This window comes from Desmodus rotundus, chromosome 7 (assembly GCF_022682495.2).
Source record: "Desmodus rotundus isolate HL8 chromosome 7, HLdesRot8A.1, whole genome shotgun sequence".
Classification (NCBI taxonomy): Eukaryota; Metazoa; Chordata; class Mammalia; order Chiroptera; family Phyllostomidae; genus Desmodus; species Desmodus rotundus.
The window spans coordinates 18,217,949-18,242,404 of record NC_071393.1 but is presented as its reverse complement, the minus strand read 5'-3'; the positions used below and the strand labels follow the sequence as shown (position 1 = coordinate 18,242,404).

At 49.7% G+C, this 24,456-nt stretch overlaps 1 protein-coding gene across 2 annotated transcripts in view; it reads left to right on the top strand.

Moving 5' to 3' along the window:
• The window catches only part of SEZ6L (seizure related 6 homolog like), a 167,567-nt gene extending 145,130 nt beyond the window's left edge, over window positions 1-22,437 (top strand). The window contains exons 12-17 of one of the 2 annotated variants that reach the window (XM_053929081.2): window positions 1,998-2,189; window positions 10,458-10,652; window positions 12,420-12,452; window positions 14,427-14,535; window positions 16,372-16,474; window positions 19,185-22,437. In XM_053929081.2, the coding sequence (XP_053785056.1) occupies window positions 1,998-2,189; window positions 10,458-10,652; window positions 12,420-12,452; window positions 14,427-14,535; window positions 16,372-16,474; window positions 19,185-19,214 (662 nt within the window). In that variant the 3' untranslated portion in view covers window positions 19,215-22,437. Of the gene's footprint in view, window positions 1-1,997; window positions 2,190-10,457; window positions 10,653-12,419; window positions 12,453-14,420; window positions 14,536-16,371; window positions 16,475-19,184 lie in introns of both variants that reach the window. The other variant, XM_053929080.2, reaches the window with a different exon arrangement.
• Window positions 22,438-24,456: the final 2,019 nt, after the last annotated feature.

Genomic DNA, 24,456 nt, shown 5'->3' with positions numbered 1-24,456 from the left:
CTGAGGGCAGGAATCTCAGACTCAGGTACCTTCGGAAGCCGGGCAGGTGATGTAAATGAGTAAAATAGACTCCTGTCAGACACTAGGGAGGGATATGGACTGCGGCGAAGGGGGCTGCACATAGCCTGTGCAAAAACATCATTCAAGTTCCAGTCTTTAAAAATTCCTGTAGGAGCCAAGCAAAATAAATTCAGTCGGGCCCTGGAATCACAGTTTGAAGCCCCTGTGGTAGGTGGCTGACCCCTCCAGGCAGCATCCATCCCAGGTTCCTGGCTCCTTAGGCTTGCTCCCCTCCAGAGTGTGGGCCGGGCATGTCCAGGGACGGCTGAGTCCGGTGGGTAGAAAAAGGAAGTGCTTCTGGTTTCTGCACAGATGCCTCTATGGCAGGGGAGGAGCTAAGTTCAGAGATGGCCTCCTCCTCCAGCCGTTTGTCTCCACCTCCTATGGAAAGCTCTAGTCTGTGACCCTCCGACTGGGAAGCCTTGGGGGTGCCCTGGTGGACCCCTTCAGGGTGACCTGAATCACCAACTGCACAATAAGCAATATAGTTGTCCCTCTGTCCCCGCGGGGATTGGTTCCCGGAACCCCTGACAGACACAAAACCCCTCGGATGCTTAAGTCCCTTATACGAAATGGCACAGAACAACGCATAGTCGGAAAAGACTGTTTTTCACTTCGCAGTTGGTTGAATCTGCAGATTCGAAACCCGCACACGCAGAGGGCCAACCCACCAAGTGCGACCAGAGAAAGAGGGTGTGGGGAGGGGTGCGGGGCTCACGTGTAGTTCCTGCCGTGAGCATTTTGATGTCTAAGAAAATTATTCTTGTGGAAAATGTGAGAACTTGCCAAAGATCCACAAAATCAGCTACACAAACAGATCTCTTTGTTCCGCCACAGTGTGTGGTGTGTGTGTGATTGTGTGTGTGCGTCCACAACAGAAAATGGAAAATGAACACTGAGAAACGCCACGGGCGGTCACAGGAGAGACCCATCACGAGCTCATTAGTGTGATCTCCGTCACCACGTGATCAACATATATTGTGACATGTGTTACATACATAATAATATGTAGAGTAGTATGATATATATTACGTAATAATTTTTAATGTTGTAAATAGTTATTTTTGATGTCTTACATGATAATAACTTAAAATTACTCAAGTAACAAATGCTTACTTATTATACCCAAGCTGGCGTAAACTGATGAAGTAGAAGGAAAAGTAAAATCCCCTTCACTCTTACTCTCTAGAAATGATGCCACTCTTCAAAGTGCATTGTGTACGGTCCCAGGTGCATTTGCACGTGTGTGCGTGCTACCCTCAGACACATACATGCACAGGTGAATGTACCCTGTGTGCAGACGTACAGAGATTCGCAGTCGGAAATAGCTACAGATACGGATATCCTACCCGAACGGGGACCAGTTTACGGAAGCTTCCTCGCAGCTGCAGCTCAGCAATGCGGATGTCTTTTCGCTCTGCACGCGCGGTCTACCTCGTGCTTTGTAATTGGTTTATTGTTTTCCTCTTTCCACATTGATTTTGTAATTAAGAAGTAATGGGTACTTGTTTTACTCTATTCCAGCACTACAAAGGAAGCCCTGAGCCCCCTCACGTGGTTCTCCTTCGTGATTGCTCAGGATTTTATGAATGGCTGTTCCATATTTAACTCTCCCCCTGTTAAAGAATTTGTGTTGGGTTTTTTGTGTGTGTTTGTTTTTGCCATTACAAATAATGGTGCAATGCACAGCCTTGTAGGTAGAGCTTCGGGCTCTCATGCAAACATTTCTTTGGGCAAATTCCTGCAAGTGGCATGAAATCCAAATCTCTTTCGCCCTGGCCTATTCTCCAGCCACCTTTGATGAGCCCGAGATGCATCATCTTCCAAACCGGAAAAGAGCCACGTTAGGAACCTTTCTAGACCATCCTGTAATTCTCAGGAACCCTGTGACCATCAAGAGCCCTAACGCGCACTTGGTCTGATCTCGTCTCGCGTAGTTATGTACTGCACCGACCCCGGAGAAGTGGACCACTCGACCCGCTTAATTTCGGATCCCGTGCTGCTGGTGGGCACCACCATCCAGTACAGCTGCAACCCCGGCTTTGTGCTGGAGGGCAGCTCGCTGCTGACCTGCTACAGCCGCGAGACCGGCACGCCCATCTGGACCTCACGCCTGCCACACTGTGTCTGTAAGTCCTGCGACCCACCTGAGCCGGTGCGGTTTCCCGTTTGCTTATTACGGGAGGAGCGGGGGCTGGGCTGCTGGGGGAGGTCTTCCTCCCTGTGGGAGTGTTCGTTACTATTCCTATCACGGGACAATGGTTGACATGCATTGAAAGCATGGAGGCTACAACATTTAGGGTAAATGTACCAGGCACCGCAATAACCCCATTACCTAGTGTCCCTCCCTTCTTCCCCGCCCCCAGCCGTGGGGGCGTGGCATGACTGCCTCCCTTTTAAGAAGGTTCAGAGAGGTGAACTCATTGCCCCAGGTCACACAGCTGGAGGCCTGAGGCAGACCCAGGCCAGCCTGGCTCTTTACGTGCGTAAAAGCCAGCAGTCCAGCAGGTGCTAAACAGGGAGGTTTAAACTCTTCCGCCTCGTGCATGTGGAGACATGGAAGCAAATGTTCGGTTAGAAAAAAAAAACGTTCTGGATTTCTTAACCACAAAAACTCTAAAAAGGCTTCCCAGGGCACTCCGAAAAGGGGGTGGGGGGTTACCCTTCTTACCAGACAGAGAAGGTGGAGAGCGGTGGTCCAGGTATCTCAGCCCCATGGCACCTGGGAGCCACCTGGGAAGGTTTAACTCTCACTGGGGATTCGGACGCAGGTGGTCTGGGGTGTCACCGGGGCCGGGAGCAGGTTTACGGCTCGCTGGGGATTCTGATGTGTGGCCAGCTGGGGACCAGAATCAGTGCTTGGGGAAAGCAGGGGGTCTCCGAGCCGCGCGTGGTGTCTGGAGTTTAGACACTGTGGGCAGCACGGACCTCGTACATCAGTGTGTTACAAATGGCTTTGTTCAAGGCACAGCCACCTCCAGAGCAGCCGGGAGGACTCCATCAAAATGTAAAGCTGGCTAAAGCTTTTGTTGTTTCTTCACATGTAACTAGGGACCTCAGGCCACACAGCCCTCTGCTCCCATCTGCCCCTTCAGTCCGATTTCCGGAATTTCAGAGCTGAAGGGAGTCGGGGAGATACAAGCAACTGAGGGGTAACAGACATAAGATGCAGCTGCCCCGTTTTTCAGATAATACCAAGAGCTGCTGTTCACTGACAAAATAGCCTGTGTAAGATACTTTGCAAAACACATCGGATATATTTGTGAACATGTGTGTGTGGTATGTATACATGTGTGTATATACATGTGTGCATGTGTGTTAGGGAAACTAAAGCTCGGGGGGAAACAGGTAATAACCGTTATAATTTACTGAATGTATAAAATACATTGCTAAATGGATTACATATAAAAATATCTGTGTGTGTCTATGCGTGTGTGTGCATACAGTATTTATACCTATAACCCTGTGTGTGTAAAAGAAATTGAACCTCAAGGCAAATATGATTAAGATCACAGCTCTTCTTCATGGGCAGAGGTAGGACCCCGGTCTCCAAGTTCAGTGTCCTTTCTACCAGCCTGGTCTGCACCACTGTTCCACCGTGAGTGGCAGGGACGTCCCCGTGGACTCGTAGCCCTAACCCTCAACTACAACCCCATCCCCTCCCCAGTCCCCAGACCTTTAGGTCAAGTTCCTGGTATGGGTTGGATTGTGTTCTCTGAAAATAGATGTTGAAGTCCTCACCCCCAACCCCAGTCCCTGTAACTGTGACCTTTTTAAAGAAGAGAGTTTTTGCAGATGTCATCAAGGGAAGGTGAGGTCATACCAGATGGGGACGGGTGCTAATCCAGTGACGAGTGTCCTTACAAGAAGAGGGGGGACACCATGTGATAACAGAGATGGGGCGCTACACCTGCAGGTCAGGGAACGCCAAGCACTGCCAGCTGCCCCCGGATGCCAGGGAGAGGCGAGGCCAGTGCACCCCTGGTTTCAGAGGGAGCCTGGCTCGGCGGACACCTTGGTCTCAGGCGTCGAGCCTCCAGAGCTGTGAGACCAGGCGTCCCTGTTGTCCTAAGCCCTTCGGTTTGTGGCGTTTCCTCACAGGAGCCTGGGAAGTCCTCCTAGTGGCTTGTCGGGGTGAGGAATGCAAGCTGCAGAACCCCAGGCCTGAAACGCTAAAAATCAAAGCATATTGCATGTATCAACTATGGAAAGGTGGAGATGCCATTTTTAAAAAGAGAGAAAAGGCGCTTCACTAATGAGGCACAGCTTCCCGTGACCCTCTGGGCTGCAGCGGCTGCTGGTGTCTGAGGAGCGAGCCTCGCTCCCTTCTTCGGGGCACCTTTCCCTGAGATCTCAGCTTCGGGGTTCAGTGGAGTCGGCTTCCATGACACTCACGCTAATGAGTTCACAAGCCAAGCTGGGTGCCAGGAGACTCACAATCCTCCCCGAAGCCTGAAAAAGCAGCCGAGCTGTGGTTCCAGCGACGTTACCAGCCGGCGAGGCTGGCGGGGGACAACACCTGAGGTGAGAGCTTGGTCAGCTTCTTGCAGCGAGGCGCCCGGCGTGGACAGGAGGTTACGGTCTGGGTTCTGAGGGCGTTTTCCAGGATGGCAGACAGAAAACGTCTTTAAAACGTTTCCTCTCCTGAACAAACAGCCCCGATTTGATGGGCCCCTCCGCTGTGCCGTGGCCTTCCCCAACATGAACACGTTTAACCCCCACAGAACTGCATGAACGGTATGTGGGTCCACTTAAAAGCAGGCAAAGGAGGCCCAGAGAGGGTGAGCCACTTTTCCAAGGTCACACAGCAGGGAAGGGGAGATACTAGGATTTCCACTCCAGCCTGACGAACCCCCAGAGCGCTATCATCCCACCTCATCACTGTGGTCCCAGCTTCTGGCAAAGTTCTGGTGCTGAACTGCTGACAAAGATCTTCCACCAACTAGCTCTCGAGACAGACGGAGCAGATTGTGTGAGCTCTGGTCACCCACAGCTTCTGTCCCGGGTCACCAGCTCAAGGCCATGGTTTGGTCCAGCTGCTACTCCACACGATGCCTTTCACTCCTACTCCAAGCCACTTCAAGAACAGACAGTCAGGCATCAGCTGGGGAAAGAGTCTGGGACGCACAGTCAGACACACTCCCAGTTCTGCTGGGTGGCCTTGAGCAAGCGGCTTGCCCTCTCTGAGCCTCAGAGCCCTCCTCTGAGAGCTGAAAAGGAGATAATACTCCCGGCCAGGCAGGGCTGTTGGAGGCAACTTATCTGGTCATTTAATGCCACTTCCTACATGCAGGCACAGGGCCTGGACAGAGGTTCCCAAACTTTTTCAACTCAAGGTAACTGGTGCCTCAGGAACTTTTTCATAGATTTCTTGAGCCAAAATACCTCACAATTCTATTTATCAAATAGTTCAATCCAAACACCTTAGTAAGTAGCTATATCTGGATAACTTAGTAGCTGTTTGAGAAGTAGTGCACGTGATTGGAAAGAAACGGTTGAATTTTCATTGCATTCTTTGTTAACTACAGTTACTGCTACCGGGACCGTATGTCTGTGGGGCTCCTTGGAAGTCCTCAGACATCAGCATCAGGCTGGACGCTGCCTCCTTCAGTCCCTGTGCCCCCTGGGTTGGTCACAGTTCTTACCTTTTAGCACCACAGCTGCGGAACACCCAGATTTGCAAAGACGAGGCATCAGTAAAGGGAATGTTGAAACTGGGACCTTCCTAGAGCTAGTAGTTCCCACGGGTCTGAGACATGTCACTGCGTCTCCTCAGATTTTTCAAAACACAGCACCGCTGTGAGTTTGCAGTGGCACCCCAGGGTTCCTTGGTACACAGTTTGGAAACTGGTGGTAGGCCCTGCAAATACAGCAATGTACCAACAGACACGATCAGGTTCTTGTGGACGCTGGGGTCTATTGGAGATGATGGGAGGAAAAACAAATCTATGAAGAAAATAACAACTGTCACCCCCTCCAGGAAGGCCTCCCTGACTGCCTATACTAGGTCACATTTCTCTCCTCTGAATTCCCATGGCATGTACAGTTACAGCTATCACAGAACCCTCTGTAGCTTATTGAAATGATCTGTTTATTTGTTTAGAGAAGCAAACACATAACTCACCTGCTAGGATTGTATCCAATTAATTCTCACATCCCTCAGGCCCAGTATGTGTTACTATTACTGTTGTTATTGTTAGCACAACTAATATGGCCTTTATTATACCTTGTGGCTTCCTGGCACCTTCCCACCTTCCCTTCCTTGCTGGTGGCATGGTGAACGACTCCTCAGGCTCCCATCCAGAACACACAAACCACACTCCCAGAGTAATGAGGACAGGACGAATCAGTGAGGGTTTTATGGATGGCTCTCCGGGGAAGCACTTGGCTATTCCCCAGGAGGCCCTGGCAGAGCCCATGCGGCCAGACGGTGACCTGAGTCAAAGCTCCCATTGATGAGCGGTCCCTAGGTTCCCTGTCTCAGCCAGCACGCCGGCTCTAGCTGGGTGTCTATCTTCATTTAGAAATCCCTGTCTCTGAGAAAGCAGTAGCTCAGGGGAGCCCCTGACAACTCAGGGACTTTGGGCACGAGAAGGGCCCTTCGTTACAGCAGAATCGTTAAAAGCCCAGGACTGGAAATCCAGCAGGTCCGGGGGTGCGGCCAGCTCTGCCACTTGGCAGTTGTGTGACTTTGCATGAGCTGGTTCCTCATCAAAAAGACTGAGAAAATGATCGTGCCAACCACAGACATAAAAGCTCGTAACAATGTGTCTGGTGTATAACAAGTGCTCAGTTAACACTGTTTGCTAGTTACCACTCATGGGATACATTACAAACCAACTGTACCAATAACTAGTGAACCTGCCCTGGCCCGTAGCTCCACTGGTTAGTGCACTGTCCCTCCACTCCAGGGTTGTGGGTTTGATCCCTGGTCAGGGCACATACAAGAAGCAACCAACGAATACATGGGTGGCTGGAACAGCAAGTCGGTGTTTCTCTCTCTCTCTAAAATCAATAATAAAGAAAAAAGTAACTAGCAAACCTTATTTTGAGCATTTTGCTCAAATGTGCTCCAAAAATGCACATTTTTTCGTATAGTTAAAGACAGGGGGGAGAATGAAACAATAAAAATGAGGGGGGGGGTTGTGGTCCCGTCTCCAAGACCACCAGTCTAGCTCACTCGCATTCCTGGGAGAGAATGGGGGGAAGCCACATGGATTTGCAACCAGAATTGTTTAAACCTCTGGCCAGTGTTTCTCAGCCAGGGGTGATTTTGCTCCTCAGGAGACCTTCGTGAATGCCAATTTCCAGAGACATTTTTGGCTGTCACAGGACTGGGCAAGGGGTGCCGCTGGCACCTAGTGGGCAGAGACCAGGGGTGCTGCTCAACATCCTACAAGGCGCAGCACAGCCCCACCATGGAGAATTCCCCAGCCCAAAATGGCAGGAAAGTCTAGGATGAGAAAACCCACCTTAGATGATTAATTTTCAAAATGTGGGACATCCTCAGAGTGGGAATGTCATTGTCAGCGCGTCTCAGCTGAGGACGGGGCCTTGGTGCAGGCCATTTACTTCACAGGTGGGAAAATGTAGCCCAGGGGCCTGAAAGGAGTCACCCAAGGTCACACAGCCGATTCAGCCTCCAGTTTCAAATTCGCGTCGCTTTTCATGTCACTCTCCTGCCATCTTCTGGGAGCTGAAGATAAACACAACCGCCCCCAAAGAAAGCTGGTTTCTGCCCCAGGGGGAAATCGACACGGAATTCTTCTCAGACGGTTGCTGATGGTTGGATCAAAATCAAACCGACCCACTTGACAGAGAATCCTGGACTCGAGTCACAGCACAGCTACTTCCTTCTGGGGGGGGAGGGGGAGGATTTCACGAGTGGCCTTGCCCCTGAGCCTCAGTTTCCCCATCTGTAAAATGGCTGTAGGGTGTGGTGGTGAAGGGTGGGCTTGGACCACCTGGCTCTCCCACTAGCTCGTTTAGGCTGCCCAGCAGTTCTGTGCTTTGTTTGCCCAGATGCCCATGGGGGTGGTGATGATAATATCTGTGCCTTGGGGTTGTTCGGGTAATTACATGAGCCGGCAGATATAAAACTCCAAGCAGTGCCTGACGCACAGGGTGCCCTCAGTGAACGCCGGCCAGTCCGGTCATTAGTGTCACTGCCTTTAAGGATGTGGGAAGGACTGGAAATAATATATGCAAATCATCGGGTCCCAAATGAATGTTGGAATACTTTGGAAATTAATTAAGTGATTAATATTTTGTAGTTCCGGGCCCCAAACCCGTCAGCCCTAAAGCTCTGGCTGAACTTTAGAATCCTCTGGGGAACTTTAAAGGAATGTTCTGGGGGACGAGTCAGAACGCCCTGGGGGTGGAGACTCAGCCCTGAGTAATCTGGTTTGTCCGGGGCCAGTGCAGAACAGCTGTGGACGCCTCCCCTCACCTTCCCCAACTTGCTGGCAACACCTTCCTTTGCCTCCAGATCTAGGAATTTACTCTTTGTCATTTTCTATCTCCCCAGTGCCAGGGCAGTTCTTGGCACGGGACTGGCATCCAAAAAATATTTGTGGAATACATGGGTGTTAAGTTACATGAAGGCAGGGGCCCTGTCTGTCTAACTTGTTCATCGTTGTATGTCCAGGGCCAAGAACAGTGCCTGGCACAGAAAAGGTGCTCAATAAATATTTGTTGTACTCACTTCTCCGTTAATTTATGGAAGGAAATTCCGGGAAAGGTTGGGGGGAGATTCTTCTGAGCTACCACTGCCACCTGCTGGCCACTTTGCTACATTGCAGGTAATATACAGCCATAAGGATCCCTTATTTCTCCACCCACTGGGGAGGCCACCCCCATTCCCAGTCCCCAGCCCGAGTCCTCACTCTCCCCCAGCAGAGCCCTGGATTTCCAGGTTTCCCCTGGAAACCTCCCCTGACCTTCCCTCCCGGGACTGAGTCAGGTGAGGGTTTCCCCTGTGCTTCCCCATCACAGCCTTTCCTGTGCTGGGCCACAATCACCAAATATCCCCTCTCTCTCCCTCTAGACTGAGTTCTGGGCAAATAGAAACCCATTTTCCAGCTCATCACACTGTACCTGTCTCCCTGCCCAAACCTGGCGCGGAGGGCAGAGCAGTGTCTGCTGGACCAAAAATAAATAAGTAGATAAGTGAGTTCTAGGCTCTGGGGCTCACAAACTACAAAGTGCAGCGCGTCGGGCTGCCTTCCCCAAGGAGTGCTATGTACACCCTGGTGGCACCGGCGCGGCTTGCTCGAGACAGTGCCCAGGTTAGCTTTTTTGGCGTTTTGTTTTGTCAAGAAAAATGAAAACTGACGTTTGAAATCTGTGATCATCAAAATATTACTTAGGGCGAGGCTGAATTGTATAGCACTATTTAAGTGGAAAAGCAGACCAACAGAAATAAAAAATGTTAAGTAGACAGTAGTACCCTTGGTATGAAAAGACGACAGAAATCGTAAAGGCCGCACAAGTGACTGGCATCCACTGGGCGCTCACTCTCTGCTGCTCCCTCACACGCTTGGGCTCATTCAACCCTCCTAACAGCCCTGCGAGAGAACCCATTTTACCCATGAGGAAGCTGAGGCTCAGAGAAGTCAATATTTTGCCCACAGAGGTTACTTATGATGTTCCTACTGTATATGTTGAGGTTATTTATGATGCTCCTACTATATACCAGGCCCTGAGCTTCAAGCAAGCCTTAACAGGCTCATTTCCAGTAAGGGAAGCTACTAGTAAATGATTAAATATAATACAGTGTATGCAGTGCTGGGGTGGAGGAAGAACTGGAAAGACTAGTGACTGAACTAGGGATGGGAGCATCAGGGCAGGCTTCCTGGAGGTGGAGAAATGAGAACTGAGTATTGAAAGACAAGACTTATCCAGCCTGGGAGGGCAGGTAAGGTGTAAGGTGAGAAGCAGAAGGAATACTTCATAATTTAACACCACCATCCCTCTTTTATAGAGTATCCAGGACATGCCGAGAGCATTTTACACCTTCTCTTATTTCATCTTCCAAACCCCTGTGAGATATTATTATTTCAAATCCCTGTGCTATTATTCCCATTTCGCTGATGAGGAAACTGAGGCTCAGAGAGTCTGTGGCCTTTGCTGGAAGTCACACGGCTAACTAGTGAGTAGCAGATACAAGATTTTAACCCATATTCTGCAGCCCAGCACATACTACTGTGCCCACGTGTAACCCACGCCCAGAGGTGGGAGAGAGAAAGATACATTTGAGGATGGGAAACAGTTCCGCATGAGGTGGGGATGGAGACGGAGAATGTTGCCGAGTGGCCACAGCCAGATCTTCCCAGCTGAGTGGGAATCCCCAAAGGTTCGAATCACCTCATCAGAGCTCCTTTTGGCTTGCATTTCAGCGGAAGAGTCCCTGGCATGTGACAACCCGGGGTTACCAGAAAACGGATACCAAATCCTGTACAAGCGACTCTACCTGCCAGGGGAGTCCCTCACCTTCATGTGCTATGAGGGCTTCGAGCTCATGGGCGAAGTGACCATTCGGTGCATCCTGGGACAGCCGTCCCACTGGAACGGGCCCCTGCCTGTTTGCAAAGGTAATGAAACCCCCTCGAGACACGGGGACTGGGGGCCCTGGGGGTGTCAGGACTGGCTCGCAGGGATTCTGGATCTGTTACAAAAAGCTGAGCTCCTGCCTTTCATTAAATCTAAGATACCACCATCATTTTCTGCACCACTGAGTAAGAAAAAATCGCTGACCATTAAACTGTGACACCGTCCCTTCTCCTTGCTTAGCATTCTTATTTTGACTTACTGAAAGAGCTCTTTCAAGCCTAATTTTTATCATAAAAGAGAGCCATTCTGCTTCTGACTCACTTCGACAAGGTGGCTGGAATGTCTCCTGCCTCCTGCACCTGCTTCTCACAGCCACTCGGTTCCCAAGGATTACAGGGCTTAAAGAAGCTAAGTACTTAGGTAAATTGAGAATGTAGGAGAAATGAACTCAAGTGCTTTTTGGTATCATGTGATCTGGGAAATTATTTAATATTAAAACTAATTTAAGTTTGGTTTAATTAAAACAGACATGTCTGTGAAGTTATTAACGTGCCTGGCGTAGTCAAACAGGATCCGAAGTGGCCTTGCCGTCGTGGGCCTGCATCCCAGACAGCCAGGCGTGGCCCCTGCAGAGCCTCCTGTGTGCTCACAGCCCCCACGGGTGCTGTCTCCCCACCTGCCGAGGCTCGAACCTCCCTGCTCTTTGGGTTGAAGTCAAATGCCTTTATTTGAGATGGTGGGAGGGGCTCTGAGGGTCACAGCAGTTAGTTAATTAGTTAGCTAGTTTTTTGACTGGTTTCGTTTTGATGAAAAACAAAAGCTGGCTTTGTTTTCATCACACTGTAATGATGAACATTGGAGGCACTAGTTAGGAAGTCTAGGTATTAGGTAGGACATGGGTGCACCTGGGTCACTGGGGGGACCTCCCTCCACCCCCTCATAATGCAACCTTTCTATCTCAGCCTTCACCCCGAGGTGTTGCATCCTCGAAACCCACCCGTGGGGGCCTGTTTTTGTGCTCAGCTACGACGATGACTTCGGTGCCAAAGCAGGAGGGGCCAGCCCCCATCAGTTTGAACTTCCGGAGGGGTTTTACAGGGAAATGAATGAATTCCAGAGAGCTCTAGTCTGTGGCAATGAATGAATGAAAACAGTTTTGCAGGGAATATAAATCTTTGTCAAATAAGCATGGAATAAAAGTGAAATCAGACAGGTTTGCATAACTGTGTTTGAAAGCAGGAAGAAGGTTCTACCTCTGGCTGGATTTGGGGTTTGGGATTTTGTCTCGCCCCTCACCGTTCACCAGCCTTTGCTCTGCCTGGCAACACTAGAAAGACCAGCGCTCTGTAGTTAAGAGCGGGGGCTCGAGAAAGGCAAGCAGCCTGGGTTTAAGTCCTGCCTCTATCACTCAGAAGCTGTGTGATGTCCGAGAAGTCCATTTACTTCTCTGATCCTCTGTTTGCTCATCTGTAAAATGGGGCTGATAATAGTGTCTACCTGACAAGACTGTCGTGAAGGTTAAATGAGCAGGTATGTATAAAGCTTTTGGCACAATGCCTGACGTATGGTGAGTGCTCCGTAATTATTCATTATTACTCTTGCTGCCCTTGTCTCCTTCATATCAATCTTCTCTTCTCTCAAGAACTTGGGAAGAAAAGCACCGAGGAATTTTCACTAATTTCAGTAGCCCACAATAAAGAAAACATAACCCTGTCTTCAGCCAAGTGTGGTATGGGGCTTCTGCTCCTGTTCTTTTGGCTTCATTACATTCACTTGACATTGACCAGTGCTTTCTTTGTCTCTTTCAGTGAATCAAGACAGCTTTGAACATGCTTTAGAAGGTGAGTTCCATCGTGAAAAATCCAATAAATCAGGCTAATACCAACAAACAAGGGCAGGGCCTAAACTATCCCAGTCCATGGGCTTACAAAGAGAACAAACTAAAAAAAATCTTCCTTCACCCTGCTGAAGATAATTTCAAAACAGATGACACTGTAAAGAGAAATAATTGAATTTACAACATTCAGTCCTCCCTACGACCTGAAAGGCATTTGATGCCAATACTGTCTGTGAGATACAAAAATCCAAGAGCCCCTCCCTGTGACAAAGGCGTCACCCTATCATAAAACTTTTCAACCATGTGGTCCTCTTTGGGGAAACCATATCCTGCGATGTTTCACCTTCTATGCTGAGCAGCATCCTGGTTCTGGAAGAGAAAAGTTGACCCCAGGAGATGGTCTGTTTTTCAGTTGGTCTTTTTCTTCTGCAACATGTCTGTCCCTGTACCCTCTTCTCTGTTCTCCTTTTATTAGGAATTTCCCAGTAAGATTTGTTAAAGTGCAACAGAGGCTGAAAGCTATCCAGGATTTATTTTGGTTTTCATGTTGTGGTTCCTTCCCCTTTCAACTTCTCTCATAACTAAAATATTCTCTATATTTTTAAAGATTTTGTTTATTTATTTTTAGAGAGAAGGGAAGGGAGGGAGAAAGAGAGGGAGAGAAACATCGATGTGTGGTTGCCTCTTGTACACTCCCAACTGGGGACCTGGCCTGCAACCCAGGCATGTGCCCTGGCTGGGAATCGAACTGGCGACCCATTGGTTCTCAGGCTGCCACTCAATCCACTGAGCCACACCAGCCGGGGCTGTATTTTCTATAACCTCCCTTCGGTGGTACAAAACCACTCACCAGGGTATGGCACCAGAAAAACATAAAAATATATTGTTTTGTTTTGTTTAAAGTTGTAACCAATTAAGCAGCTTTAGTTATTATTTTTGGAGCCATTTAACTTTCTGGCAATGAGTAGTTCACTCAGACTCTGGGGCTGTGGCAATGCCGTGGCTTCAGTCACTGTTCCTTATAACAGATGACATTTTAATCTGAGCAGACAGAGCGGAGGACGTGTTATTAGTCACTTCACTGGACGTTTCATGGTGTGTGTGTTTTCAGGCCGTCCTTTCCTGCCCTTTGCCAGCCGGTGAACCATGAGAATGCCCCGAAGGTGTGGGGTTGCTCGGAGACTGTGGCGCCCTTGTGGTGTTTGGTGCTCATGCATGTATTGTGGGTGTTAGGGTCGCCTTTGCAGACTCCATAAGTGGTGGTTGATGAATTATTGATTGGCGAGCAGCTGAGCTCTGTAGACATGGCAGGGAGAACGGCAGAGGGAACCCTGGAGGCCCAAAGAGATGGGAGGTCCCCTTCAAGGCATGCTGGGAAAACACCCCTGGCCCCCACAACAGCTGTCCTAGTTCCTGTGATTTCCATAAACATTGAAAGGGAGCTGGAGGCTCCAGGTGAGGGGGAAAGAATGTGCAGCTTCTCAGTTGGGGTACCACCGGGATGTGCAGTACTGAGACCAGCCCCAGCTGCCCAGCGCCCCCTGCTGGAGGGACCCGCCCGTCTGGGTACAAGGAGCTCCCTCCTCTCCACTCTGCGGAATGTGATGCCAATCTGCCTTCCCCCTTAGCACATTTGGGATTTCTCCGAGTCTTGCCTTGAATTGGAGTTTAACCAGATTTCACCTGCACCCCCACCGGCCCCCCAAAATGGGCCCAAACAGCGTAATTCTCGGTAGACCCCGTGACCGCCCCACTCAAGGATGGGTCTGGACTCAGTTGCCCCGAACCAGCACCAGCTCCTCTAGTCTCCGCCTCCTTCCCCCTCGGAGACGGTTCTCCATTGGCGAAGGCTCCGTGACGTCAGTTCTTTGAATGGGTGCAGGACTGGGAGGGTGGGTGCTCACCCGGGACCCAGGTACCCAGGTGGGCTGAGCGTAGGCGGCGTGAAGGCCTCACCGGCTTGCGTGTTTAGTAGCAGAAGCGGCAGCCGAGACGTCGCTGGAGGGAGGAAACACGGCGCTGGCCATCTTCATCCCAGTCCTCATCATCTCCTTGCTGCTGGGAGGAGCCTACATTTACATCACCAGGTAGGCGCCTGGGGGCGGGGGGCTGCCATCTGCTCAGCCAGCAGTGTGCCAGGGGCTGGGCACTGCACCTCCCTGAGCCTCAGCGTCTGCACCTGTAGCTGGAGGGCAGGGGCGTGTGTGCGACTGAAGGATGATGCGATTCAACTCACTTAGAGGCCGTTTCTATTGGAGAACTGCCAACCCTCCATGGCAAGGGGGCCGAGTGTGCCGCTGCCAAAAGACAGACTCTATCCCTGACCTCAAGGAGCCGTGGTTCGGTGGGAGAGATAGACATTTCACATCAGCAGTCCTACCAACCCATTCGTTCCAGCGTTCACTCGTTCACTCATTCATTCATTCATCCCCCTGTTCAACAACTCTATGTGCTGACAATTAAATGTGTACCAGACATTGTCCCAGGTGTTTGGGGATCACAGAACTTGACTTCAGTGAAGGAAGGAGGAAAGTATTTAACATGGCTAGGACAGCCACTAATTCATTCAAAGTCACCATCATTAAGCACCTACTATGTGCTGGGCAGTTTTCTGGACTCTAGGGACATCGTTGTGAAAAAAACAAAAAAAAACGAAGGAAATCTTTGCCCCCATGGGGCCAGATTCTGATGGTGGAAATAGACACCAGTATATCAGAAGCATAGGTAGTACATTAGAAGGTGGTAAGTGCAGGGAGGAAAAGAAAGCCAGGAAGGGAGAAAAAGGGAACCAGGCTAGGGGCCAAATAGGTAGAGGAGGCACCCCAGAGAAAGGACATTTGAGTAGGGACTTGAAAACAATGCAGAGATAAGCTATGCAACTATCTGGGATAAGAGGATCCCAGGCGGAGAACCGGCATGTGCAAAGGCCCTGGGGCAGGTATTGCCACATATAAATCGTCCCTGCCTGCATGGAGCTCCCAGTCTAGTAGGAGGAGAGGGGCCATACACGAATTATGAGACACTGGGACAAACACAGTGAAGGAAAGAGTGTGGTAACCGAGGGGCCACCTTTAAATAGGGGCTCAGGGAGGGCTGCTCTGAGGCAACGAGGCATTAGCAGACACTCTGAATGCCCATTAGTGTTGCTCGTCGCATTAAAGAAGGACTTGAATCACTTTTCAGGTGGAGACAAGTTGAGCCCCACCCCTCTGCAGTCAGGGGAGGTACTGAGGCTTCAGTTATCACTGACAGGGTTGGAAGTTGAGAGCAATTATGATTTCAGCTTTTACTGCACTCGGATTCTCGCCTGCAAGGAGCTGTTTCCACACATCCTCCTTGTCATTTGTGGCGGTGCCGGCGCTCCGAAGGTGGCACCTACTGTTGTCCTCAGGCAGCGACTTTTCAACCCGTGGGCCGCAAGAATGTTTAAAACATGCAGTCCCTGACTGCTTGGTCAGGGTCACTGCCTTCTTTTCCCTTGGACTATCAAATTAAAAAATGACAACAGCCAACACAACAGCCCTCCAGTGTGAATGCCCGGTGTTGAACCATAAAGATACAGGTCATAGAATAGAGATGCATCTTATTGGTCCCATCACATAATAAGGTCACATCTGATTGGTTAATTCTTGGTACCAGAAATCCTTTCACACAAGTAGAGGCACCTGATTTTTTTTTTTTTTTTAGACATCACTTTGGAGCAAAAAGGGTAGGCAATAACCATTTTTAAAACATCAATCCAAATTATACCTATTTCTTGTCAGATTGGCAAAAAATATGGTTCTTGGTGTGCTGCAGAATGCTGGTAATTAGTTTATGTATGCCCTGGGAAGGAGAAGGTTGAAAATTGCTGCCTTGGGGTTTATAAGGTGTCTCCAAGTCCAGGAGAAGTAAGCTCTCTCTCCTTCTTTCCTCTGCTCCAGATGTCGCTATTACTCCAGCCTCCGCCTGCCTCTGATGTACTCCCACCCTTACAGCCAGATCACCGTGGAAACCGAGTTTGACAACCCCATTTATGAGACAGGGGTGAGTTGGTCTCTCTTTCCTCCCTCTTTGTCTGCTCTGAATTCGCTGACACCAAAACAGGTTGCATTTCCTTTTGCTCATGAAACCACTGGCAGAAAGTCATGGCAGGTGGTCCTGTCTCGTCCCCACGGTGACCCTCACTGAGCTAACTGCTGAGAGAGCCCTGCGCTCTTTGGACCCCTATGACAAGCCTGTAACGCCGTTCACTCCTGGCAGAAGGGTCACAGGAAGAAGGGGCTGCACCAGATACTCTTGGGGAGACGGCTGAGGTGGGTCAGAGCCCGCTGGCGGCCTGGTGGCAACAGGCAACATTCCCACACGTCCTGCTGGGCGCCGCGCCCTAATGAATGGCAGTGAGCCCCATCCCTGCGCCTTTGAGTGGCAGGCCTTGTGCCAGGCACGAGGGACACCGTCATGAACCAAGTAGACACAGTCCAGCCATTAATGAACTTCGAGTCTTGAAAGGTGACCGATGTCACTAACAACAATAATAATACGGGTCATGGGCTGGACATCTTGCATGCGTGATCTCCCTGAATCCTTGCAACTCCCTGGGACAGATGCTGCAGTCAGTCACCTTTGCTTCACTCATGAGGATAACGAGGTTCAGGGAAAGGAAAATGTGACTTGGCCGAGGTGGCACAGCACCAGAAGGCGCAGCCTGGAGCCAGGATGCAAACGCTACCTGGTGCCATTAATCATTATGCTATCCTGCCTCCCTTCAACCTCAAACAATCCAACATGCCCACGAATACCTTGACTGCAACAAGTCATCATTTTTAAGGACTACAGAAGAAATTAGGGTGCTACGAGAGTGTATGATGGGGGGCTCTTATTGTAGAAGTGATGGGGGAAGGCATCAATGACACAGTGGTGTAAAGCTAAGTCTTGTAAGGTGGGCAGACCTTAGGCGGGGGTTATAGAAGGTGCCAGGGGGGAGGGAGAGCCCATGCAATGGCCCAGAGGCACATGGGAGGAGCCAGAGGCTTGGTCAGGACTTTGCAAAACCACGACCCTTCGAACTCACTGTGTAATCATCTCCCCATATTTGGGGAGCATAAACTTGATTTGTTCATTGTCCCTGCTAAGGTTCCCTCACCACCCCCACCTCTGACCTCCTATGTTAGTTATTGACTGATGTGTGGCAACTTTATTGCAAGTTTGGGAGCCTAAAGTAACACACGTTTTTTATCTCATAGATTCTATAGGTCAGGAGTCCAGGCACCGTTTAGCTGGGTCTCCACTTCAGGGCTCACAAGGGCTGTGGTCTCATCTGAGGCTTCACTGGGGAAGCCTCCACTTTCAAGTTCACATAGTTGTCCGCAGCACTTAGTTCCTTGCAGGATGTTGGACTGAGGGCCTCAGTTTCTTGCAGGCAATAATCTGGAGGCCACCCTTGGTTCCTTTCCATGTGGTCTTCTCCATAAAGCAGCTCACCTCATGGCAGCTTGCTTCTTCAAAGCCAACAAGAAAGAAGGAAATGGTGGAAAGAAGGGGAAGGGATTAGTCAAGGAACATGTATGAATGACCCATGGACATGGACAATGGTGTGGGGATGGACTGTGGGAGCGGGGGTCAGGCCGGATGGAGGAGGACAAAGGGGAAAAAATTGGGGACAACTATAATAGAATAAACAAGAATAAGACATAAAATTTAAAAAAGAAAGAGTACCCTTGCAAGGTGGAACTCATAAACCTGTGTAATATAAAACACAGAAATGGCCTCCTAGGACCTTTGTGCTGTATTCTCTTGGTTAGAGGCAAATCACTGGCCCTACCCACATATAAGGGGAGGGGGTCACACAAGGGAGTGGGTGCCAGGAGGTGGAGATCATGGGGACCACCTCAGAGACTGCGCACCATGCTCCCATATACCATGCAGCACAGACCTGATTGCATGTCTGTGTGGGCTCAGCAGGAACTGTAGACTTTCACTAAAGCATGTCCTGTGGCACAGCCTTCCAGCCGTGTGGCACAGCCCATGACGTCTTATACCTCCTGCTCCTCAGCCCCAGGGCCTGGAGAATGTTACACACACTCTCCATCAATAGTAGGGAAAGTGTACTAGTTACTACCCACATATTGTAATCGTTTTAGATATGACACTGGTAAGAAGCCATATGTTATTTTGTATTCCATGTAGCTTCTTTCCAGATCCGTAAAGAAGGTCAGGCTGATGAAAAACAGCACTTTAGGAACCAGACGTTGTTATTACTTACTAGCATGATATATCAGTTACCTGACACTCTCATCACGCTGCGTAACAAACAACCCCAGCACTCAGAGGCTCAGAGCCACTCGTTAATTTGCTCATCAGTCGGTGAGGCAGTATTTTCAGCCAGTGGCAGCTGAGTGGCTTCCCTGGTTTGCCTGCGCTCACCCACACACCTGGGATTGGCTACTCGTTGGCTGGGGGTCTCAGCTCTGTTCTCCACATCCCTCATCTCTCCCCCTCTTCTGGGACCAGAGGCCATCAAGTCATGCTCTGCTCAGGAGGAAGAGAGAAGGGCAGGGCACAAGCACTTTTCAAGCCCCCCTTGTGACACGTTTCCTTGTAACCCATTGGCCACAGCAAGTCAGGGTCAGAGTGGAAGTCACGGCAAATGACAAGGCCAAGGTGGTGGGTACAGGGAGGGATGAAGCGCTAGAACCATCCATGTGTCTCTCCCCCACACAAGGCTTTGCTCGATCTCCGCTTCTCCCTCCTGCAGGAAACCAGAGAGTATGAAGTTTCCATCTAAAGAGCGTGACACTTGAGAAGGGAACCCCACAGATACGAACTCAACCGGAACCTCCTCGAGAAATTCATCCAGAGACCAGATGGCCTTTGACTGAAAAACCCCGGAGTGTCGGCTGTCTTTTCTTTAGACTCTTTATGGAAGACTTCCTGTTTTCTTCTTCACTGTATTTATTATATTTAAAATTGAGATCGGTGTGGCTGGACGTATTGCAGCTGCACTAGGGTCAAGTCACAGCCTCAGCCAGTGCGGAAGGCGGGCGGAAGACCTGCAACACGGCCAACACCGCAGCAGAGGGGAAAAAGAGAGAAAAGGCAAAAACAGGCTGAGTTTCTCCCATCAGCCATGCCGTTCTGTGGCCGCCTCAAATTGCATGCGTCTTTGAGACCGATGCCCATGGTGTTTTTAGTACAAATCAGAGTCCCCAGATTAGGTTGGAAAGAGCATCTTTTTTGTTGGATTAACGTGGGTTGGAATGCCACATGGAGACTTAACCAGGTCTGCTCCTGAACAAACCCTGCGTTCCCTCTTCCAATTTCCCGGCCTCTGACAGGTCGTGCCTCATCCCCGCCCACCCGTGGTCCTTCTGAAGGCAGCAAAGGCGTTACATAAACCTTCCCTTTGCCACCCTGGCCTCACTGGATGCTGGCAAAATAAGAAAATGTTTTCTTGCTAGAAGAGTGATATAGGACAAAAGAAATTTTTTCAGAGCAGATGAGAGATTTGACAGTTCTGGGCGAAGGGGAACGCTTGCTGAGGGAATCCAGTTAACAAAATGTTTTCCTTTGACACTCCTTCAACGATGAAGGAGCAGGTCACTTACTCTACAAGTGCCAGAATCGACCCCCTTGTTCAGCAAGGCCGCCCTGCGATGCTAGATCCGCAGCCTTGGGAGGCAGGGGCAGCTTCGTCCACAGGGTTATAAGGGTTTGTGTTGGAGGGGGGGTGCTGTGTCCTGAAGTCCACGGGGGCAGTGTACGGGGGACAGGCGAGCTCTGTTTTTCTCCTGGGGTGCCGGAACGCCCAACCCCACTAAATAGGGGAGACCCAAGGGCACTGTTTCTCTGCAAGGTGTAAATTCAGACTATATTTGCAATCAAGTCCTGCAGGGGGAGGGGAGGGGCCTAAGAGTAGCAAACTATTTTCTTGTCCTCGGAAGCTCTACCCAGGCATCAGACGGTGGCCTGAATGCAGAGAAACAGAAGATGCGGGGGTTAAAACCACACAGGAACCCGCATCAGATGGCTCAAACCCCCGTGAGGCGAGAAGGAGGAATTTCAGGCTGGAAGGAATTCATAGCACCTGATTACCCACATGCACATCCCAATAGTTCATCCGCGTCATGTCCTCCCGACTCAGTGGGACTAGTGAGTGTGCAACTCTCAAGGAAGAGTCTTTTCTAAATGCAGGTATTTAAAAAGGCAGGGGGTGAGGATGCGTGGAAGGAAAAGTAGGTGCAAGGCAGATTCACCTCCCTGGGACTATCAGTCACCTCCCTCGTGACAGCCGGTGGCTCAGAGCAGCACACTGGTTCAGTGATTTGGGAGCCCTCTTCGGCTCCCACCCGCGCTCTCCAGAATCGTTTTAAACCGGCTGGCTTTCAGACAAGACAAGACATTTCTGGCTGCCGGGCTGTCGGTAGCTTGTTTGGGGAACACCTGGACCGGCACAGGGTAGTTGGCTTTGCACCCACACGTATACACACAAACCCCTCCTAACAAGGAGCGGGTACCTCACTGAGTCTTGCAGGTCTGAGGCTGGAATATTTTCTTTCTGCCAGAAAAGATAACACTCCCTAAGGCACGCATGTGGGACGCACAGCAAGCGATAATGAAAGGCCGCGTTTGCAGCTGCCCAGGGCCCACCCCGTTTTCTGAACAAACCGGGAGAAGAAACGGTGCAGACCATTAGCGAGGAATAATCACGTTTGGAGAAAGGCCAACAATGCAAATGGTGTCACCATTTTTTTTTAAAGACAGGATCCCATCTTTGCTTTTACTTTCACTTGATGATTCTCACCCTAACCCTGGGGCACCCGGAAAGAACGCTATTAATGAGTCTTCATTTGAGAACATACTATGGTTCTGTGAAAACTAAACATTTGCCTTTCATAAAGACTGACCAAGTGTAAAATCCTTATTCTAACCTTGTCCCCCCAAACTGGCCAGGCCATGGCCCAGGAATTCTTACTGGTTGTTGGATGGGTAGAAAGGGTGTCGATTTCTTTCCCCGGGATACCCACGTCTTAGTTCTGTGTTAGTAGTGCAGCGCCTGTGACCACATTTTAAAAGTTTGTTTTAACCTAAAGATGGATCGTGCGAGCTTGACGGTGTACAGTGGGATTGAAAAGACAGGCCGGTGTCTACTTTTCTTTCCGAATGTGTACTTGTAACAGGTAAAGGTAAAGAAATCATCGTCGTCGTGCCAAAAATGTACCAGGCATCTCGTTGCAGTTCCTACATGTCTGTTTTTATAAGATCGATATTAAAACCCATTGAGATTAAATATTTTTGAACAGGATACAATCTTGAGAAACTCGAGAACGGATTGGACCTTCCTACAAGCCACTCTTTGTTTATCAAACAGCGGGGAAATACGTTTACAGAGATTTCGAGCTTCGAAGAATGCATGGGATGGCGTGTATTACATGCTCATTTATGGAAGCTGGATCTGTCAGCTGGCACCCTGTACTTTAAAAACACGTACACTCCACCCTCTTCAGCTTGGAGCTCATTCTTTTGCTATTGGGGGGTGTAGAATTATTTAGCCAACATAACTCTTCTGGTCGCTCTTTGATGGCCGTCTTTACTTAGTTCCATAGACATGCTTTAAATATGATCTTTTGAAGTCCGCTCCTTGGAGAGCCTACAGAACCTCAGGCTGACAGCTTTCGAAACTGCCAACAGCCCTGCAAGAAGCGGAGTGGTTACATCTTCAGGATGGCTGTATAAGCGGAAGTGACTTGGCAACGAAATGGGTAAATTTAGACTGAGCGTGAGCCTTGGGCAAAAATGACCTTTTTAGGGGGTAAGTCCAAAGAGCACGACCTTCCCGTGCCCTGAGAGGTCATGGTGGGTCATGGGAGTCCAGCACCCCCAAAGGCAGGCTTTCTCCTGGGATGTTTTCATGTTCACTTTATCCCCACACAGAATAAAAAGCAAAACCAACTTTCTAAGCTAGAACAATGAAATTAAGTCATTTTCCACTTTGTATATATTGATGCTAATAAAACGGATGAAAAAGAGTCAGTCTATGGGTTTTTGTGACCGACTCTGCACAGTGGCACCCAGCTCGTGTTTCCACTTCCAGGAGGGTGGGGGGGATGCCTGCTGAAATTTCGAATGCCTAGACCACACTGCCGCTTTGAGGGAGTTCTGGGAACATTTGGGGAGTATGTGAGACAAGACAAGTTCACGGCCATCATCAGACATACTGCCACCCTCCCTCCCTGTCTCAGCTCAGGCTGCTGTAACAACACACCACAGACAGAGTGGCTTAACCAACGGACATTTACTCCTCACGGTTCTGGAAGCTGAGACGTCCAAGGTCAGGGTGGTGAGCGATTCAGCTCCTGGTGAGAGCTCTCTCCCTGGCTTGTCCTCACATGGCAGGGAGGGACAAAAGATGTCTTCTTCCTCCTCTTCCTCCTCTCTCCTCCTTCTTCCTCCTCCTCTTCCTCTTCCTCTTCTTATTCCTTCTCCTCCACCACCTCCTCCTTCTTCTTCTCCCCCTCCTCCTCCTCTCTCTGTTAGGACTCTGCCCAAGATTTACCAATCCTTTGTACTAAAAGACAACATAAGATAGAAAAAGTAGTTTCTATGTGAATGTCATGGCTTAAAGATTTTAAAGACCTGGTTTTTATTGCCTTACATTTCCAGTATGTTTCTGTTTGCACTAAACTAAGACATTAGTCTTATCCTAAACTATGCTCTTATTACTACTATTTGCAATATAGCTGCCTGGCACATAGCAGGCACTCTGAAGCATTCATTGAAGGAATGAAGAGCACAGAAGCCCTAGATACTTGGATGGTCAGTGCCGTGAGGGCGCTGGGTCCCTTTGCACCACCAGATGGCGTCCTCAGCACGGTTTGCTCCGAGGCCTTCCTAATCCCAAGGGTTATTTCCACTGAGCAAAGTCACGGGATGGAAGGGGTTGTTTCTGATACAGCAGAGTTCTATTTGGAGAATGAGCAGGGTGCCCTTCACTCCCGCCAGAAACAGAGAAACCGACATCATTGCCACCCCATCCTTGCCCACGAAAGGGACTCAGGTCTAGTGTGTTCCCAGGGCGCCATGGGGTTGCCTTGGACCCGGGCTCATGGAGTGTGGCTCTCACCTGGAGTTCGACTCCAGGGCTGTCAACAAGGACTTTACAAGGCTTCTACTGAAGGCCTCTCCAGGGGACTGAGTGGGAGGCTATCACCGGTGCGTTGTCCAGGGAAACACCTTGAAAACCTGCTGTAGCCACTTCCTTCCCCGAGAGCCTCACATTCCTGGGGACCTGCTCCAATCTCTCTCCCTCCCCAGACTCCAGCCCTCTCCTGGTGAGAGAGCTGTGGCCCCCTGCTCACTACCCCCACCGCTACCCCAACCTCCTGCTTTCTTCCACATGGAGTTAACAAATTCAGAAAGTAAAAATAAAGCACACCCAGTTATATTTGAAAATCAGATTTTTTTTTTAAAAAAAGCATAAATCTTTAGTGTAAGTTCGGACTATGGGTACCTTGACTACCACCACGTGGTGTGGTCCGTGATTCTATGATTAGTTCAGAGATGGTCACGTGACCCCATCTGGGCCAATGGGAAAGTGCAATATTTGGGACATATTTATGCTAAAAATTATTCATCCTTTATTTGAAATTTTATCTACCAACCCTACCTCCTCCTCCTGTGAAAGCCATGTCTGCCTGTCCCACTCAGCCTGCAGCCTCTCAGGGAGGGCGGTAGGTGCCTGGTCCCCGAAGAGCCTGCACTTGGTTTAATGCTCTGCTGTCATTGTCCTGATACTCTTTTTTAAAAAAATATATTTTATTGATTACGCTATTGCAGTTGTCCCACTTTTTCTCCCCTTTATTCTCTTCCACCCTGCACACCCCCTCCACCAGCATCCCCCCACCTTAGTTCATGTCCAGGGTCGTACGTACAAGTTCTTTGGCTTCTCCATTTCCCATACTATTCTTCACCTCCCCCTGTCTATTCTGTGCCTACCATTTATGCTTCTTCTTCCCTGTACATTTCCCCCA